General features: G+C 33.6%; 1 protein-coding gene and 1 pseudogene across 10 annotated transcripts in view; both read right to left on the reverse strand.

Moving 5' to 3' along the window:
* LOC109834640 lies at positions 1,715 to 4,013 on the reverse strand (annotated as a pseudogene).
* Positions 7,725 to 20,638, reverse strand: part of LOC109833052 — a 13,429-nt gene continuing 515 nt past the window's right edge. Inside the window, exons 2-12 of one of the 10 annotated variants that reach the window (XR_002245068.1) lie at positions 19,421 to 19,468; positions 13,641 to 13,731; positions 12,983 to 13,048; positions 11,995 to 12,133; positions 11,152 to 11,905; positions 10,842 to 11,046; positions 10,549 to 10,641; positions 10,345 to 10,443; positions 9,694 to 10,101; positions 9,407 to 9,514; positions 7,725 to 7,985 (exon numbers count right to left, since the gene is read on the reverse strand). Coding sequence is in view for 1 of the 10 variants with exons in the window: in XM_020400596.1 (XP_020256185.1) it covers positions 7,977 to 7,985; positions 9,694 to 10,101; positions 10,345 to 10,443; positions 10,549 to 10,641; positions 10,842 to 11,046; positions 11,152 to 11,159 (822 nt within the window). In the remaining 9 variants the exon portion in view is untranslated. Of the gene's footprint in view, positions 7,986 to 9,406; positions 9,515 to 9,693; positions 10,102 to 10,344; positions 10,444 to 10,548; positions 10,642 to 10,841; positions 11,047 to 11,151; positions 11,906 to 11,994; positions 12,440 to 12,982; positions 13,049 to 13,640; positions 13,732 to 19,420; positions 19,469 to 20,638 lie in introns of those variants that run through there. The other 9 variants (XR_002245069.1, XR_002245070.1, XR_002245066.1 and 6 more) reach the window with 9 other exon arrangements.

Raw genomic sequence — 20,638 nt, forward strand, 5'->3', positions numbered from 1 at the left:
ATTTCAAGATCGCATATAAATTCCAAAACACTCATTAAACTTTGTACTTCCCTTTAAATATCACCTGCATTAAAACGCTCCATTTTATGCTGAAATTCCATATGAGAATCAATTGCTATATTTGTCTTTGAACTAAGTAAACCAACTTTAAGGGTACTTTTTTTAATAAGACGATCTTTCAGCATATTTTACAAGCCAATATGGGATTTCTTGGTTTGCTTACTGCATGAGCTCATCTATAGATTTGGCCACTGATTAGTTTTTATCGTTGAAGAATCCTGTAGCTAATGCATGAGTTATGCCCAATAATTCATGTGTCTAGGATTGATGAAAGGATGACATTATAGATAGTAATTTAGCTAGAAAATTTTAAGAGCTTTGATTTACTATAATCTATGTGATTAGCAAAACAATTAATGAAGTATCTGGCATGCCCCTCTTGTAGATGCTGAGCTTTATGGCTTGCAATGATTGATCAAGATTTAGGATTAAACATCAATGAACCCGCCAAAATTTTAACATTCGTTACAGAATTTAGTTTCATTTATTCCTCTTCCCAATATTTTTTTATTGCTTGTAGCCTGGTACAATTATGCAACATTTTAGCATCATTAGAGTGACATATAGTTTAGATTTTATTGAACAAGTCTAACTAATTGTTTGATTCGGTAGGAATCAGAAAGTTGTTAATTGGCAGGAAGCAACTCAGGAAGAACGAAATGAGAGGGATCTATTACTTTCATCCTTTCCAAATTAGAACAATGTGTATTCCATCCTTTCCAAATTTTGTATCTAAAATTGACGCAATGATCTCAGTGAAAAAAAATATTGAACCTGGTGCTTCATGCTCCTCAAACCCGATAGTACATACTATTAGCCATGACAGTAGCAAAGAAGCAAACAACTGAAAATAAGAATTCAGTAACATTTTATTGAAACAAGAAGTACACCTAATTACATGTCGCTGTATAAAAGTTCAAAGAAAAAACAATAGATCACTTACAACTTTTGGGATAATAACACGGTTAAAAATTGTGTTTTAACTTTCATCATATAAACACGGTAAAAAATTTTGAAATATTGGATTAAATTATTTTAATCCAATATTGTTTTAATAACATCCATTTGATTTTATACTCATCCATTTAAAACCAGTAAAAGTTTTTCTGAAGATAAATAGTAAGGATTGCACGTGCAATGCACGTGTTAAATTTTTTAATTTATTCTTTTGTTATTGGTTCATTTCATTAAGATTTATTTAATTTAAACCATGTATCAAACATATGGATACATACATTGCACGTGATATTTAAACCATGTATCAAACATATGGATACATACATTGCACGTGATACATATTAAGAAACTACAAGAGTCAAAATTAATAATGTTTTCATAATTATGCATTGAACTTATACACAATACACAAGATGAATGCCAATTAAACATTATCTCACAGGACTAATTAGAATATTGTCCATAGATAAGTAACCTAATCAACCATATATATGGTGCACGTGATAAAAGTGATCGCACAATCAAGAAAAAGTCAGTTGATCTTAGCTGCAAATAACTAATATTCAACATCAAATTAGTTCACTGGGTAAAGGAAAGAAAAGAGCAGCATGAAAGAATATGCCAAGTCACAAGTTCACTGGGAAGATAAGGCACATGTTACATGCAAAAACAAAACTTAAAAACCGCAAGCAGTTGATCACCGAAGCTGGCCACAGTCAGACAATCCTGGAACAACCACTTTAATGCTATGTTCCTTATCTTCACCGTAAAACCAATCCCTGACAATGTGAGGGCATAGCTGAATCGATGCAGGCTTTAGATTGGGCACCTCTCCCCGTAGAAGAACCCCTGCCAGCAAACAAACATAAACAAAAGGAGATGTAACAAAAAAAACCAATTGGAGTATCTATACTCATACAAATGAAGGGTTAAACTAAATTTGCATCTGTAGTAAAGAAATGGAAAAGGTTTCAAATGTGATAGGGAAGAACTTGCAATCAGACATTTTCTATTAATGTATATCCAATGGTCATATTAAGATTGGTGAGCGAATATTTAAGAAAATAGATAACAAGCCTACAAGTTGGAATAGAAAACCTCCTCGAGATTTTTAGGTGTTGATTTTAGTTAGTTCTGTTCTAAACAAAACACTTCCCAGACATGCAAATCAGAGCCAAACAAGTTGCCTCTATTAAAACTATGAAGTCTGAGAGAACCATCAGATAGCATAAAATTTGAATTTTTCACAAAAACACTCTTGGATTAGTGTCTCATATATGCAAAAGAAAACATTAAGAAAACCTAGTATCAGGATCAACATTGCAACAAAAGGGAGATAATTCATGCAAAATACAAGTCAAGAAGCATAATAAAGTTGATGAATAAAACAATTAAATCATCTCATACCGATCTACTCATAGGACACTTCACTTTCTTAGATGCTGTCTTGATACCTTGGAAAATCAGCACAGAAGCTGAAGAGTAAGCACAGCTTTTGCAGACAAAATGTCCGCAGCTCAAAGCATATGGATTAAATACAGTGTCCTGTAGAAAAGGGGAGGGGGAGAGAGAGAAAAGGGGATGAAGAAATTTATTAGGAGTTGCTAGGTGTTTAATAAAAAGAAAAATACATCAAAATAGTTAATAAAGAAGACAGAAACATGAGAAGAACAAACAAAGCAAAGAGATGAAATATGAGTATTAAAACAGTCAAGCAAGAAGGGAGCATGAAGATACATATGATAACATTGATTCAACATGCTTAATAACCTGAAGGAGGTCGCCAAGTAGGGAGCATGAAGATACATATGATAACATTGATTCAACATGTTTAATAATCTGAAGGGGGGTCCCAAGTATTTCCAACTAACAAAATAAAATATAGATAATTGCAAAGCACCAAAATCTGCTCCAATGGAGAAACGTGATTACTTAAAAGGTGAATGCATAAAACCTTGAATGAAAATTTGATAGCAAATCGAACAGAAAATTTCCAGTCCAACCATCAACCAGTCAGGCTTTCAGATTGTTCTCGACATAAGTATTTGCCAACTATTACTTTATGCATGGAACAAGAGGATATTCATCATATCCCGTGGAAAAAAAAGTTAAATTCATCATCAAAAGAAATTTGCAGAGAAGTAGTGAAGTAACAAATGTGGTTTTAGAAAAGAGAAGGACAGAAAAATCCTCTTACAAATAGGCCTGCATTTCAAAATTACTGAATATTTGGACTATGGAAATGGAATACTATAATCTTTTTCTTAAATTAGATAAAGCACAGAACAGTAAACATCTAACATTATGAAGAATGGAAGCAAACATCTTACCAGGCAAACAACACATGTAAGACTGTACTCATACTTAATGGAGTCAGAAAAGGTCATAGACATTACAGGTTGTGCACCACTTAAATCACAAGAGAATTTTCTGAAAAATTCTCCAGGTTCTCCAATCTCCGACCCGTAAAGTTCACATAAAATGCACCTAGTTCAATTAGCCAAGGTGACTGCAAAAGTTCAATCCTCTTATCATGCATTTCAGTCTTAAAATTTCTGCCAGTAACAGATCCATGTACCTACCATATATTAAACTAATAACGTAAGAATTTACACAATGGATATCTGGAACACAATAAGTGTTGAATTACTTACTTTGTCATACTTCTTTAATATCTTTCGAATAACAATAGCATTCATGGTAACATAATCAAGTAAAAGCCTTCCTTCTTGAACCATGACTTGCTGATCATCTGTGAAGCAATGACGCAGTTTCCACATATATCTCTGAATACCTCCAGGAGCAACATGGAGATGGAGCAGACGTCTTACTCTTGAACTGAAACATCTTGCTACCTCTGAAGCCTCCCTTGGCAATTCAGAAAAGAACTTCTCATCGCACACTAAAAAAGCAAGAGTGTTCTCAGTAGAAGCACTAAGCAGTCTTTTAGGGAACAAATGGACTAACAAAGAGCCCAGTTCATGAAATATTTCCATGTTGATTGGCTTAGACACAGATTAGCAACTATTTTTTAAAGAGGACAATCATAATCCAAGTTGATATTCAGATTACCGTCTTATACTTGAATTTCGATTAAAGTAAAAGGAAATTTTGGTGGGGTTAAGAAAAAAATATCAAGCTGACATATTTGATTCATACTTAGTCGGATTACACAATTGAGATATGTGCAAGGAAAAGGGTTGGCCGGTAGATTCTCCTATCTGAGCCAGAATAATAACTATGTATAGAATGAACTGCTATTTCAACACCAATTACATGATCAAATAAGGGTCAAAAAGCTGAACCAAATATATTATAACCAGAGAACTCAAGGTTTCTTCCACTACTTTTTAAGAAACCAAGTAATCATGATCCATGTTGATATGAAGCTCTGTCTTATTTTGAAATGTTTTAAGTAATAGAAAATTTACAGTGGGGTAGCAGGTATCAACCTGTCACATTTGATCCATATACGATAGAATTTAACTATCGAAACACGTCCAAGAAAAAGGGTTGTGCCATCTTTGAATTTCAATAATGTTTATGAATATAATCACATCTACTCATGATCACATGAGCAACTCAAGGTGTCTTCTTGGTATTTTCCAAGAAACAAAGTAATCATAATCCATGTTGATTACTTTTATTGAAATTTATTAAGCAAAAGAAAATTACAGTCACATTTCATATATAAAAAAGGCATTAAATTGTCATGTTTGGTTCATATGTAGCAAAACTGCTATTTCGAATGATGGTCAAAAACTCACGAAATTATGTCCGTATTGTTCTTCTCATTATTTTTAAAGAAACAAAGGTAATCATAATCCAAATTGATACTCAGATTACTGTATTGTATTAAAATTTGAGTCAGTAACAGAAAATTACAGCGGAGCTTTGTGGGAAAAAGGTATTGAATTGTTATTTTTTATTCACATGTAGTCGAATTTACACTACTGAAGTGTGGCCAAGAAAAGGGTTATCCGACACATTGAATAGGATGAAATGTGGCTTGGACAACAATTACATGATCAAATGAAAGCCAAAAATTTCAACCAAATATATTATTAATGGACAGCTCAAGGTTTCTTCTTGCTAATTTTTCAATAAACAAGGTAATCATATATAATCCGAGTTGCTTGCTATTCTCAGCAAGTTTGATTAAGCGAGAGAAAAAGGTATTAATTGACATATGATTCGTATGAGTCAAATTTATACTAGAAATATGTCCAAGAAAAAGGACTGGCGAATGGATTTTCATGTACATGAATAGTTTGGACAAAAATTTCGTGATCAAGATATATTTCTTCAAGCATGAATAGTTTGTAGTAAAAAGGAAAAAGAAATGTGATGCAATGGTTTTGTAACGCTATACAGGTTATCCATCATTTTGTGAAACAGAACAAACTTACCTCACTTCTAGCAGAGCTGTCCATCATAACAGATGGTCTTACAGTAGGTGGTTGAATATGAAGAAGTTGTAATATCATCCAATCCGGATGATCATCTTTCGGTATGAAACCTAGTAGTAGGCAAACTTCATTGATTATTCTTTTAAGAACATTGAGAACCTGGCCATGTCATAAAATAGAAACAAATAAATTTGGGCTACTAAAAGAAATAAATTAGAATAACAATTTTGTAAAATTAGCTACATTCTCTGTAGAAAGCTATTGTTTTCTCTCAACAGGTTCAGGAAATTGTGCTTGGTCATAAGATTTCTTGCAAATGACTCATCAACAATAGTTTGTGCAGTTTAGCTAAGTAAAAAATAGTTAACATGCAAATTTAAAGTAATAAAGTGAACTATTCTCTGAATATGTATTTAGATTCACACAATTGAATGTTAAATTTAAGTTAATAACTGCAATAACAATCAAAGCATGCAATAGTTATCAAACAACTATATGAGCATATACAACTATATGAGCATATGTTTATAAATCATAAATTGTCCTAACAAATTAAATTCATCAGTTCATAATCTTAAAAGCATATGAAAAGCTCATTCAAAATCCTTCAACCAATTTGTAAATGTAATGAAAATTAAAAATTATTCATGTTTAATTTTTGTGGGCCTTTGATCAATCCTTCTCCACATTTATCTTCTTTTTTGGTAAATCGAGAACTGAATCATCGTCATCAATGTTGATTGTGATGTCTTCTTGGATTTGGATTTCTTGTGCTATTATCTTTCCTTGTGCACGTTCATCCTTTGAGTTCTCATCCAACTTTACAAGGAACTTGTATGTCTTTCCGATGTTGAGAACAAACTTTTGAAAGAATGAACTCTGATTATTTTTCTGTTTTAATGAGGAAAAAATTAAGATCTTATACATGAAAAATATTGTTTTATGTGTATAAAATATAATAAAGTAAGAAGTTACCTCTTTTATATCATCCATGAATTTTTGAGCCTTGCATCCTATCAAAGTTTCTGTTGCGTCAAAAAGTGTCACTCTTGCATTATCTGTCTCATCTTCAACTATAATTTTAACAACATACCTATATTTTGTATTATCATTGTGCATCAGATGATATTTTTATATTTAATCTTTATATTTTTCTTTCATGAGTAATTGATAGTACTTTACCTCGGTATACTGTCTTCATTGTTTTTTTGATAATTTTGACATTTGTCATAAATAGTTTTGTCTACTTTTTTATTGTAGCCTTTGCAAGAGTAGTACCAAGCCTCATGCCTATTTAAGATATTAGTTATTTTTTTAGTAAAGCTGTCATATTGTGCCTGTAGATTTGTAAAAATTTAGTTAGTTATAATCGTAGTTTACATATATTTAGTAAATAAAATAAGAAATTGTAAAATAATTGAAAAAAAGATAGTCAAAAATGAATTTTTTAAAAATTAATGTAAAAGTAATAATTGTAAATGTATTTGAAACATCAATGAAACAAGATCTATTTATATCAGCTTGTTTTGAAATTGAAGCTCTTGATTCATTAATATTTTATAGTAGGATTTTTAATATCATACCTTTGATGATTTTTGTGAAGCTTGCATAATGTCAACAATATTCATTTTCGCTGTATTTTTAAATAGCCTTGATGTAGCACCATTAGTCTTGATATTGTCTTTTGAAAGAGCCCTGCATACCAAATAATGGGTCTACGGGGACGGTTCATAACCGACCTGCTAGATAAAAAAACCGTCCTCATAGGCCTAAGGGAACGGTTACTCATCCGATACATTTGCTGCCGTAGTCTTTGGTCTAAGGGGACAGTTCATGATCCAAGTGGCGCGGTTCTTGAATTGTTCCCGTAGACAACATTTGGGGACGGTTTAACTATGGGGACGGTTCTTATTTTTTCAGATGGTGATGGTTATTTAACAACGAAAACGGTTATATTTTTAAGCTACCGTGACGCTTTTGCACCAAGGGGGACGGTTTAGAGTTTGATCTAAGAAGACGGTGTTATTTTCTATGGGAACGGCTTTGTTTTTGATCTATGGGGACAGTTTTTACATCAAAGGGGACGGTTAGAAATGGGGACGGTTTTTAGCAATGGGGACGGCTTTCAGATATAAAGATATGAGAATGGGTATATATAGCAAAGGGGACGGTTTTCAATTTTGACCGTGCAAAAGCAAATCATCCAAATATATCACACATTTTTTGACCTGCAGTTTCAAAATTAAAAAAGAACAAAACAAAACGAAAACTCCATGATTTATACCTGCTCATATCACAAACAAAGAAATGGAACTCCTAATTTTACAAGCAAACAAACAAACATAAGGATTAGTTCATTACAATGACTTTAGTACAAGTTTTTTCTTTTGTCCAAAATACATGACTAAAATTCCTCTTTCATTAAAACAAAAAATGTCCTCTTTTTAACTAAAAGGTCTCCATTGGTATACATAATTTGTAAATTGTCAGGATAGAGCTAATCTCAGAGTAAGTGAAAAGCACGCACGGATTAACCTGTTTCAACCACCATCAATTTTCCTGCATAAATTTAGATAAAAAGATAAAAATGAGATTATATTAATTGCAAGATTATGCCACTTGAATATATGCTTTAAAATTCAATTAGCGCATACGAACATAACATCTAATAATTTCAAGCAATCAATCATAAACAATTGGAATTAGATATGATTAACATTATTAGATCATTAAGTTCAACCAACAGCAGGCTCTAAGATATATAATTTGCCTGGCCATCGTGCAAGATCAAAACTAATAACAGTCTCCGATAGATTTGGTGTAATATAAAACAAAGAAAGAGATGTGTTCGCTAGCTAGGCTTGTTCTTCATGTTGTATGCTGGTTTCTCCTATATAATGCATGTGAAACTCATCAGCTTGCTCTCACGATGTAAGAGGATCTAAAACCAAACATACCTCACAAACTACTAATAACTATACCTCCTTAGTATAATATATCACATGATTCCAAGCTTTACAAGTGTTGTTTATTACATGCTGTTAAAAATTTACAAACATATATATCTAGTAGAAACTAGGTTAGGTAGTACAGGGGATCTATCCGCAATTAACCATTGATATCAAGTTGCTAACCAGTAGTCCACTAATAGTATAGAGTTGCACTTACTTATGTCTCAGTGAGATCTGTGCTATCGTGTATAAAATCAGTACCCTAGCTATCTAGCACTGTGACAATGAAGCCAGTATCAATCTAGTGTTGCTCAACCATTGGCACTAGTTGTATCTATATAATTTCAGCAGTGAGTGATCCCCACTAAAGCACTTGAAAATGTTATCTTTAGTTAAAAAACATAGTAAATAATTTACTCTTTAACATTTTATTGGAAACAAAAGCAATCCACTATACTATGACAAAGAAATAGTGCTCAACTTCACCTTTTGTGTAATGTTTAAAAGTAAAGAAAACACGTACATGTACTATTTTAGTTCTGATTGTTAATTTGACATCAATAAGGGATATTATGTCTAATGCACTGAAAATACCACTCACTTAGCTTATGCGGATAGGGAAAAAAGTAAAAAAAGACAACAGCGATACGTTAGTGATGCATACATGTGCTTTTGAAGAATTACAACTTAAAAAGTATGTAAAAGCTAATAGAATGATATACGATTTTATTTTATCTTTTTTGGTATATTCATAGTAATTAGTGTATACAACTTTGTGAATTGGTCCTTGTATCATAACCGATTTTGGTGTTTTTCGTTAATTTTATTTTATCTACAAATTGGATATATGGAATGACTTGAAATTTGTTTGCAGGCGGGCATCAGAAGCTTATGAAAAAAATCAACCATACAAATGAAGGGAATGAAGAAGGTACTGAATACATGTATGTGGTATATTACATAATATGTAGAATGTTTTCTGATTATAGATGTTCCCAATTCTTGACAGGGTCAATTGTGGTATATTACATAATATGTAGAATGTTTTCTGATTATAGATGTTCCCAATTCTTGACAGGGTCAATCACTTGCTCTTCATCCAAGAATCCTTTAGGTATATTGGAATTCTACATTGACCTATCCATAAAAGCATAACAAGAACACAAGAAGCAAATCAGTAGGGCACCAACTTCTCTTATATATATTCTAGAGTGTATATGATATTACCTTTTGAAACCAAAGAAGCAACCAGTCCAAATCAAGTTGTCATACACACAAAAATAAAATAAAATATATAACAATAATCCCAAAACTACCTCATTTCGTGGATGATGACTGCTTCCAGATGAGCGAGGACGATCATGATTTCGAGCACTATTAGCTTGCTCAGGTGATCTTGTGCGTGCAACAAGTCTTGCAATAGCCGCCGGATCAATTGTTTGCCCAAGTGTTTCCGTCAGGAGCTCGGCGAAACCATGAACCAAATCTGCCTTCTGCGCTTCAAACTTTTTTGTCAACTCTTGTTCAACTTTTTGTGATATACTTTGAACAACAGACTCTGGAACTTGCTCATAGGGATCCATGATCTTTTTATTTTTATTTTGGAGCATGGTTTTAGTGACAACCCTTCCCATAAGACGTACACGTCCAGGATATTCATCTTTCGTAACTAAATCCCATGCATCATCATCTTCATCTTGAGATTTGAGTTCTTCTAAAGCACCCTGCATTAGCAAAAATCCCATGCATCATCATCTTCATCTTGAGATTTGAGTTCTTCTAAAGCACCCTGCATTAGCAAAATTTAAACTTTGGTTGATATGCATGTTATATGGAGATTTGAGTTCTTCTAAAGCACCCTGCATTAGCAAAATTTAAACTTTGGTTGATATGCATGTTATATAAAAATTAGGACCTAAAAAGCAATATATTAAAATTTATATTTAGTTGATATTGCATATACTCACTATCAAATTGATTGTTTTCTCTCCTTGTGGTTTTGTCTTCCTTTTACGGGTCTCAATAAACATTTCAGCTTCACTTGGAGGTCTTCCCAACTCCTTTTCCTATAATAAAGACATGATAGTTAAAATATTAATAAATACAATAACAATGAACAAAAAGAAAGGATACAGTTAATAAATAATATTAAACAAAACCAATTGAAATACCAATTTTTTGCGAATCCTGGCAAAACTTATTGACCCCGTAGTGTGTATATATTCTTGACCATCACGATTTGCTTTGTTGGTCTCACTTGTTGTCTACACAATTAGAAGGAACGTGGATTTAAAAAAACAACCTGACCATTAGAAACTTGCATGCAAATAATTATACAACTAAGAACCAGTCAATATAGAACAAAGTTTCAAGTATTGGTCGATACTTTTATATTAAACATATGTGTCAAATTTATTTTGAATAGAAAGCACCTAATCTGAAAGTCTAGTCTCATCTTATTTACCTTTGATTGTTCGGTGTTCCAGAATTTGAGCAAGGCTTTAAATTCTATTTCAGGTATAGTATCTGGCCGTGTCTTCATTCTTTGTTTGTCATTTTTGAACCCGTCAAAGCACTTCTTCTTCAAGAATGATTTCCAGCGTCTCCATGCACAGTTGACAGTTTCTAGGGTCCATTTTTCTTCCTTCCTCTGGAATGTCATATTTTTCCTACATTGACATAATTTGACAATAAATAATTTTGATCATAAATACTTGATATAAATAATAGGAAAAAGAACAATATAAATTAGCGATTAAAAATGAAAATCGTACCTTAACATAATCCCATATTTTTTCTTTATCTTTTTCTTCAACTTTGTGCCAATTTTCCTTATCAAGAGGTGCAAAACTTGAGTTTCTGCCAAGTGTGCCTAAGAAACTGCTAAGTTCACTACATGCCTTATCTGACGGTCCGATAGGTTGTCCACATTCATTTAAAAAAATAACCTGTCGATCATGTACACTTCGTGCATGAACTTTTTGACATTTAGTTTGCCCTCGATACTTTTTGGCTTTGTCTACCACTTTATTAGCTACCTCTCTTGTTGGTTGTCCCCTTAAGTCCTCACCTCCTTCAGACTCATCTATAAAATCCTCCTCTCTATCTTCCTCTTCATCTTGCTCATCATGCTCACTAACATCTCCTATAGCATCTTCTATGAAATCCTCTCTGATATCTTCCTCTTCATCTTCTAAGTTGGCCGATTGTTCTCCTCTTGCTATCACTTTTATTTGTGCATGATTCTGAAGTTGTTGTCGTGTCTTACTAGTTTGTCCCTTTTGCTCTATGAATTTTTTCCGAACATCTCGCTCCGTATTTCCTATTTCATCCAACATTTTCTCCTCTCTTGATTGTCTCATACGGATCATTTTCTTCTTTGTCCGCTCCTCTTAACTCTTTTCTTTGTATTGCAATATTTCTAGCAGGTGGTTCACATATATTGGGCACATGCTTTCTCAGCTTATCCATATTACTTAGCCGATTATGTTCTTTTGGTCGCACTTGTGGACATCGTGTGCTCATAACCTACACACCAGAAAAATTAAAAAAGAAAAACAAATTAATGCATTTAGAAAGGAACTTAGAATATACAATAAAAACTCAACTAAACTTACTTCAAATGATCTCTTCTGTTTTGAAGAGGTTGACAAAGATTTTCTTTCTGCTTCCATGTTTTTGTATGTTCCCTAGTCATTCCATGGACAAAAGATCGATATATCAGAATGCATATGAATCTGGGCACAATTCAGCCTGCTAGAAAGTGTTTACAGAACATATTCAGAAGGAAATAAAAGCTAACAGTTTGCTTTTGAACTATAAAAGGATCGCAAACAACATAAATCATTTATAGAAAAACATAATTGAGTGTAACACAAGCTCAAGAAATAACGACAGCGCATGAAACTGATAAATCTTCAGAGTTTTTTGGCAAGTAAACAATGAATCTTATTTACAAGTAGGGGTGGTAAACGATCGAATCGAATCGAGTACTAAGATGTTCGTATTTGTATTTGTTTAAATTATCGAATTCGAATGTGGACTCTAAAATTCATATATCTAGTTTTTCGAATTCGAACTCAAATACTTGGTATTTGATAAATATTCATGAATATTCACGAATACTTATCGAATATCAAAGTATATTTATTCCGCTAAAGAATTTGATTTTCAAATAGTATTTGAATTCATAAATAAAATTTATTCCTTTATAATATATGATGTATATATATTTAAATCAAAATTTTAATTAGAAAACAGATTTAAGATTATTTAAGTCTTAAAATCAGGATATAAAGCTCAAGTAGAAATAGTATGTAGGTTAAAAATATGACATCATATGTGCAATAATACAAGTAATATGATGTGATCAAATTTTAAACGAATATTTAATAGACAAATGAATCGAATATACATCTGGTTAAATTCTATCCGTTAGTAAATTCGAATACTAAAAAATATTTGTTTAGTGGTAAATAAACTACCGAATCGAATATGACCGAATACTTTTTCGAACAATTATCGAACTGTTTGTTAATTATTTGGTTCATTTCCACCCCTATTTACAAGTAATCAATGAAGTTCGAACAAAATTGAATACAGAACTGTGGCCTCTCACAAACAAACTGCTTTTTCTTTGGGTTTAGAACATCTTCTGGCTTCCCATCATACCTATAATAAAAGAGCATGTCCACAGTTCAAAAAAACATTATGAAATTTGCAAGAGTACATCCAAGAGCACAAAGCAATTGAATTACCATCCACCTAAATCCATGATACAAATAATCACAACAAGAATTTCAATTTCAAGGGACAGTAAGGAAGTACAACATCATGCAGCTATTCCCACTCAAGTAAGCAATTGCAAATGAGTTTCAATTTTCAAGGAATTCCATTCCAGTTTTACAAGCAAAACACATGAACGTTTAACAACGATTCAAATTCCAATAACCACAGATGAAAATTTTTACGGGTCGATACTAAGTTGGTACGCAATTCTGAAGCCAGCAATTCAAATCGAGTGCTAGATTCGGATAGTACCCAATGATGACTTAATAGGTTTCTAAGAATAGAATAAAAGTACAATTCATATGCTGAGAGAAACTTATCAACTAATGAAAAAATATAGATATATTCAAATGGACACCAATTAGTCTGTTTGCCAAATATACTTATCGATTAACGAACTGAAAAGGATATGGGTATGTTCTCTCAAACTTAATTTGTCCATTGTATAAAATAATATAAAGTTAAGCATGTTTACCCTGCAAATGAGATACGCTCCCCAATGATGGCTCCTTCTGGAGGACTCAAGGCTCAACTGCTGTATGGTCTTCATTTGAAGCACATAATACCTAAGAACAGGTGGACTATATAATTAAACAAACCAAAGATAAATAAGTGATGTAAAAATTTTCATTTGAAGCACATTTCTTTTAGACAAACCAAAGATAAATAAGTGATGTAATAATTTTCATCACAAAACCATATAAAGAAAAAAAAGAGACCAGCAAAAGCCTATATCTCAAAAATAACATCTCAATCCATCAACGATCAAAATCAAGAACAGAAATAGATGCACTAGCGTTAGGATTACTAGAATAGTTGAGAATGTACGATAATTTTCCAGCGCAAACAAGATGGTATCAATAACAAAAGCACTAGCGTTAGGATTACTAGAATGCCCAAATGTGATTATTATACGAACTGGACTTTGGATGGTAAAAAAATAGAAAAATGTACTTTTAACAGTCAGGCTAACAAGGAACAGTTCAGCTCTGCAGATAAGGACACGTAGGAAAAGACATCATAGTTAATGAGAAGTATAAAAGATCTCTGTGCCAACAACAAATCATAGTCCGAAAATGTCAAATGCTGTATCTACTCCCAAAAGCAATATGAGGTATTCATGATTAACTCAAATAATTGAAAAACGTCAAGTACTCAAGGAACAAAATGGGAGGCGAAGGCTGACATATAGCTTGCAAGCCAATGCCTGTACCGGAACTGTTCTCCAAATACAACAAAGTCTACATACACGACACAAAGGAGCAGGATGCTAATTGCCCTACGATCCTAGAGGTGGAGTGTTAAGAATAAAAGATCACAGGTATATGAGAGAGATCGAAGTAGAACTCTCAAGGTAGGAACTAGGAAGCACTAACGAGCTTGAAAAGATTGCTACGTTGGCAACACGCCCAGAGCAATATCCAACATGGTTGAAAAGATAAAGATGACACGTATGCGCATCAATAAGGATCACATTATCTCCAGAGACTGCATACTCATATCATAATTGCCCAGATTCGAAACATGGCTATCAAAATACAAACCAGAGGCCATTATCTCGGGTTGTTAATCCAATGACAGCAAAATAATCAGATAACACCCCAGGATAACTACAAAGGTATAAAATATTCTAACAGGCTTTATCCCTATAAGCTTAAAATATTAGCATGCTGAGTTAATAACTAGGATAAATAGTCTATTGTTAGTGTTCCTCATCTAATAAGATACTCATGCACCAGTAATTCACCAGCTCAGAAATCATATATATATTTTGCTCATAATGTATAATTCAGTGTGATTTCTAATTAAAGAATATATTTGAGTTCCTCAAATACATATAGGAACACAATAACATATCATTTCTTAGGAACCCACCTAAGCTAATCATATAAATATTGTTAGCGAGGAAAGTAATGGATTAAAATTGATATGACAATTGATGCATCAAACTTTATATAAATGATGATATGGATGTGCATAGATGCAACATTAATGAAGGATGTGTATGGATGTGCATAGAAAGATAAAAATGACAAAAGAAAACAACAAAATCTCATTAGATTAAAAACTCAAATTATTATTAATCCATATACAGGCAAACTTCATGTCAGCAAGCCAAAAGGAAATACCAGGAACAATATATTGGAAAATGACAAATTATACTCAACCGATATACTCAAAACATAAAGTTCAAAGGTCATTTCTAAATGACAAATTATACTCAACCGATATACTCAAAACATAAAGTTCAAAGGTCATTTCTTTCAAAACATATAGAAAATGACAAATTACACTAAGAAGTTCAAAGCTTATTTGTTTCAACCAAACATATAGTATCATGTCTTTACTCCATCCAATCCCAGTCTGTTTCATCAAAGTCACTGTCTTCATCACCTTCCATTACATTATCTGAATCAATATATATATTTGGAGGAATGTCAACAGTGGACCTCGGCACATCATCTCTACACCAACCCACATCTTCTATGTCATCATTAGTGGTTGGGAATTGGGATTAAATCACTGACAATGTCACCACTTTCAACCCAATAGTCACCTCCATGTGTAACACCAATATCACTGTCAATATCATAAACGTGACTAGGAAGCTTCTTTAAAACATAATGTCAATTTTTGTTTGCCTCTTCAACAGGATCCTTCACATAGAAAACTTGATGAACTTGGCATGCCATGACAAAAGGGTCATTTGTGTGGCGTTTGTTATTAAAATTGACGCGAATAAGCCCATATTCATCTTTTTCTGAATGAAACCAGTCACATTTGAATAGAACGACACTAAATTTGCTCCAATAGTCTATTTCAATGATATCTTGTATGACGCCATAAAAAGTAACATCTCCAGTTTTAGGATTATGGTCCCTGGAACTTGCATAACTATCTACTTGACTAGTTATAGACACACCACTATTCTGAGTTTTGCATGTTTCATCACAACAGTTTATACTCGTATACTCTTTGGAGTGTTAAGAAGCAGTTTATACTCTTATACTTATCGGAGTGGCGAGAAAAAGTTTATACTCTTGTACTCTTTGGAGTATTTGCCGTTTTCAATTGGCTTACCCTAGCGTTATAACGCCGGCTTCAACCAAGGTCTGGATGCTATTCTTGGCGCTGATTCCAACTCAGATACTCTAGTTTTAAACCAGTCAGTGAAGTCCTTGATGTGCTTTTGAGCTCCCGTCCATTTACTTGTTCTGCCTCTTTTTCTTGACTGATTCGCAATTAAAAGTTTATGTTCACTGCATAACAATACAAAATGCATGGGTCTATAAAGTGAAATATGAGCATCAACATCAAATAAGAAGTAATAATTAAGTAAATGAAACATACCTAATATAATTATCAACTTCATTGTCAATAACCGTTGCAGGTACGTCCTCTTCATCATGAGGTACGAGATCTGAATCCAGAGGGTTGACCATCTGTTGGCTCCTCTCAGCTTTCTTTCTTTTGAGGAAGCGTTCGGCCTGTTCTCCGCGTACCTTCAACTCTTTCCAGGTATTGAGCGGCTCTATTCATTAAGTAAATGAAACATACCTAATATAATTATCAACTTCATTGTTATCACAATTGTACAAGGCATATCAATGTGCATTAACCCAGTCAACATTATCTAATGTAAATAGTTTGCCCTTTCTTTTCCTCTTTCCTCCCAAAGGATGACCTATCTTAGGAAAAATTAGCGACTTCTCTTCTGCAACATCAACTCTCTCATACCTACTTGTGTATCTATTAAACCTTGTCTTGACACCGCGACTTCTCTTCTGCAACATCAACTCTCTCATACCTACTTGTGTATCTATTAAACCTTGTCTTGACACCATCATGCATATATAATGAGCAAAAAGTCATCATACCTACTTGTGTATCTATTAAACCTTGTCTTGACACCATCATGCATATATAATGAGCAAAAAGTCGGAGACTCTTCAGCTAAAAATCCTTCTGCTATGGAACCTTCAGGAGCACTTCTATTACGCACACATGACTTTAATCTACAAAGATATCTTTCTGTTGGATACATCCAGAAGTAGTTGACTGGCCCACAATCCAAAATTTGTTGAACTAAATGAATAGGAAGATGAACCATGATGTCAAAGAAACTGGGTGGAAATATTTTCTCAAGCTGACAAAGTATCTCTACGATCTCAGTCTGCAAGGAATTAAGTTCAACTGGCTTGAGAACTTTGCTGCATAAACCCTTAAAGAAAGCACCTAATCTGATAAGAGGAATAGCAAAGTTTCGAGAGGAGTCATACGGCCACCCCCAGTGTTGTCATTACTGGTGGGTCCACCCCCAGTGTTGTTCTTTTTAGTAGGGCCACCCCTAGTATTCTTGGGCGGTGCGTCGGCCATGACGATTTCGGCCACCTCCGGATCGTTGTTGACTGCAGCGTTCTTGCAAAACATTTCTTTCTCCTGTGTTGTCATAGAAAAGCAAGCTTTCGCAAATGTAACACGCCGATCATCAGCTGACTTCATAGGATGAAGATCTCGTCTTATGCCCATTTGTTGTAAGTCAAAGCGAGCTTTAACATGGTCCTTTGTCTTTCCTGGAATATCTAACAATGTGCCAACAATATTGTCACAAACATTCTTCTCAATATGCATTAAATCAAGCATGTGCCGACATCTATTATGCTCCCAATAAGGCAAATCAAAAAATGCTGACCTTTTCTTCCACGGACAATTCCTATCTGCTCTTTTCTTCTGCTTTTTTCCAAATTCATTGACAAAATCAGACAATTCGTTTATAATTTCAGTCCCAGACAAAGATGTTGGTTCTCTTCCAAGCTCAATGTCACCATTAAATGATCTTTTATTAAATCGCCATGGGTGATCATCTTTTAAAAATCTGCGATGACTCATATAACACATCTTCTTGCTATATTTTAAATACTTAGAGCATGTACTATAATTGCAATAAGGACAAGCCAATCTGCCTTTAGTACTCCATCCGAACAACATTGCGTATCCTGAAAAATCACTAATTGTCCAAAGCAAAGCTACACACAATTTAAATGATTGTTTGATAGAAGCATCATATGTAAGCAATCCAACTTCCCACAACTCTTTCAATTCATCAATCAGTGGCTGCAAGTATATGTCGATGTTGTTGCCAGGGGATTGAGGACCTGAAATAAGTAGAGATAGCATGAAATATTCTGCTTTCAAACACATCCATTGTGGTAAATTATAGTTGATTAAGATAACTGGCCATGTACTATGCGCGATACTCATTGTTCGAAAGGGATTAAATCCATCACTAGCCAACCCAAATCTCACATTACGAGGGTCTAATGCGAACTCTAGATGCTTTTCATCAAAGTCTTCCTAAGCTTTGTCATGAGCCGGATGCCTTAGAATCCCATCCTAGATGCGCTCCTTTGAATGCTAACCCATACATTTAGCAGTTTGAGAACACATGAATAGTCTTTGAACTCTAGGTTTTAAAGGAAAGTACCTCAAAACCTTTACTGGAACATTATGCACCTTTTTAGATGGTTGATTGGAATCATTAGATACATCATCCTTCTTTGGCTTCCACCGAGAAGCACCACAACTACTACACTCATTTAGCTTCTCATTTACATTCCATAGAATAGCATACAATCGTTAGGGCACGCATGTATTTTTTCATAATCAAGACCCAAGTCCTTGACAATCCTTTTGGCTTCATGAAAAGACTTTGGTAACTTTATGTCTGGAATTGCTTCCCTCCATAGGGTCAGAGAATCATCAAATGCCTCATTGCTTAGTCCATGTATGCACTTATGCAGATATAATCGAATTATAAGAGAGTTTGGAAAAGGTTTTGCATCCTGGGAATAACTCTTGCTGACCTTCCACTAACTTGCAAAATTTCTTAGCATCCTCAGTCAATTCCTTTGTGCCTTCCTTTATTCCTTCTTCTTCGTTATCTGGAAACTCTTCTATTGTGCCTCTAAAAATATCATGTAGTAATCCACCTAAATCATCATGAGTATGTGCATCATCATCATCACTCTCGCTATGGACGTTCAATCTTGATGGCAAAACCTCACCATGAAAAACCAATTTGTAATAATTATCTATAAATCCCTTGACAATCAAGTGATTATAGACAGTATTTCGCTGATGCCAACTACGATTACAACAACCACGACAAGGACAACATATTTCATTCCCTTTAGCTACTCTTGCAAATGCTTTATCAAGAAAGTCATTCACTTTTTCAAAGTACTCGGCACTTACACGAGAAGTGTTATACATCCAACCTCTATTTTTATCCATAACTTGCACCTGCTAGAGAAAAGTAAATATATTGAGACATCAATAATATATATCTACTTACTAACAATGTATAAGAATCCATCAACTAAAGAGTTTGCAAGTTATTTTATAGGACTAGTTCTCTCAAGCATAACTATTTGTTTAATAGTAGTATACATAAACTAAAATATGCTTATATCTAAAAAAAATAAAAATTTATTAGTTTCATATTTTGTTTAGAGAACGAAAACTTTTATCATTATAGAGCTAATATAAACCTGTGAGGATGCAATTATAGTAAGTAAATGAGATAGAATATATTTGGCTCAAAAAGATAAAAAAAGAAACAATATGGTTCAACCAAAAACTAACTACCGCCGGTTATTATATTACCTTGGCTCACAATTAATTTTTTTCCCCATAGAAAGATTTATCTAATACTTTCCCCTCATTAGCTTCTTATTCATCTCCTTCATTTGACATTTTTTTATATAACCATTTAAAGCAAGATTCAGTAAGTCCAAATTTGTGCAATGTTTGAAGCCTCCAACACGCTTACTTATCTTTTACGTGACCACAGTGGCTTAAGATCCGCATTTTCCGACATTCTTGATATGAGCAAAGCACGCTGATTGCTTCCTCCCCCTTATCCCTCTCTAAGTGCCCTGATTCATAGTCAGCTAGCCTGACAAATTTTAACAACCCAACTCTGCATCATTGACTCTCTTGTTCTGTGGTTTTTTTTCTTGGAGTTACCTGTTGATAACTGTTAAACGCTAGAGTTTAGTTCTCACTGTGCAGTCACAAACATGCGTGTGATATTGTTGGGAGTTGACACTGTGGTGTTTTATTAAACTTTCTTTCTCTTGTCTTGTAGTCTAAAACAAATTCTGTGTTTCAAAATTTTCTATTAGTTTTTTAAAAATTTCCTCAGAATTGTTCAACACGCGCATTGCCTGATTCACTGAAGTCCTAATATTTTCTGAAAATTAACAAATACTTTGAGAAAAAATCATGCCTCAATAATGTGCATGCATCACCTCCTTTTGAGAATCTTGCCACATATTATATACTAACCAAACCACGCACATTTTAAAGTCTCTCCCGGTGGACTGAATTATAATATTTCACACCGTAACATTAATAATCATATATACATTCACATAGTTATATTATTTGCTCACTCACTAACAATATCCC

This window comes from Asparagus officinalis, chromosome 3, assembly GCF_001876935.1.
Source record: "Asparagus officinalis chromosome 3, Aspof.V1, whole genome shotgun sequence".
Taxonomy (NCBI): Eukaryota; Viridiplantae; Streptophyta; class Magnoliopsida; order Asparagales; family Asparagaceae; genus Asparagus; species Asparagus officinalis.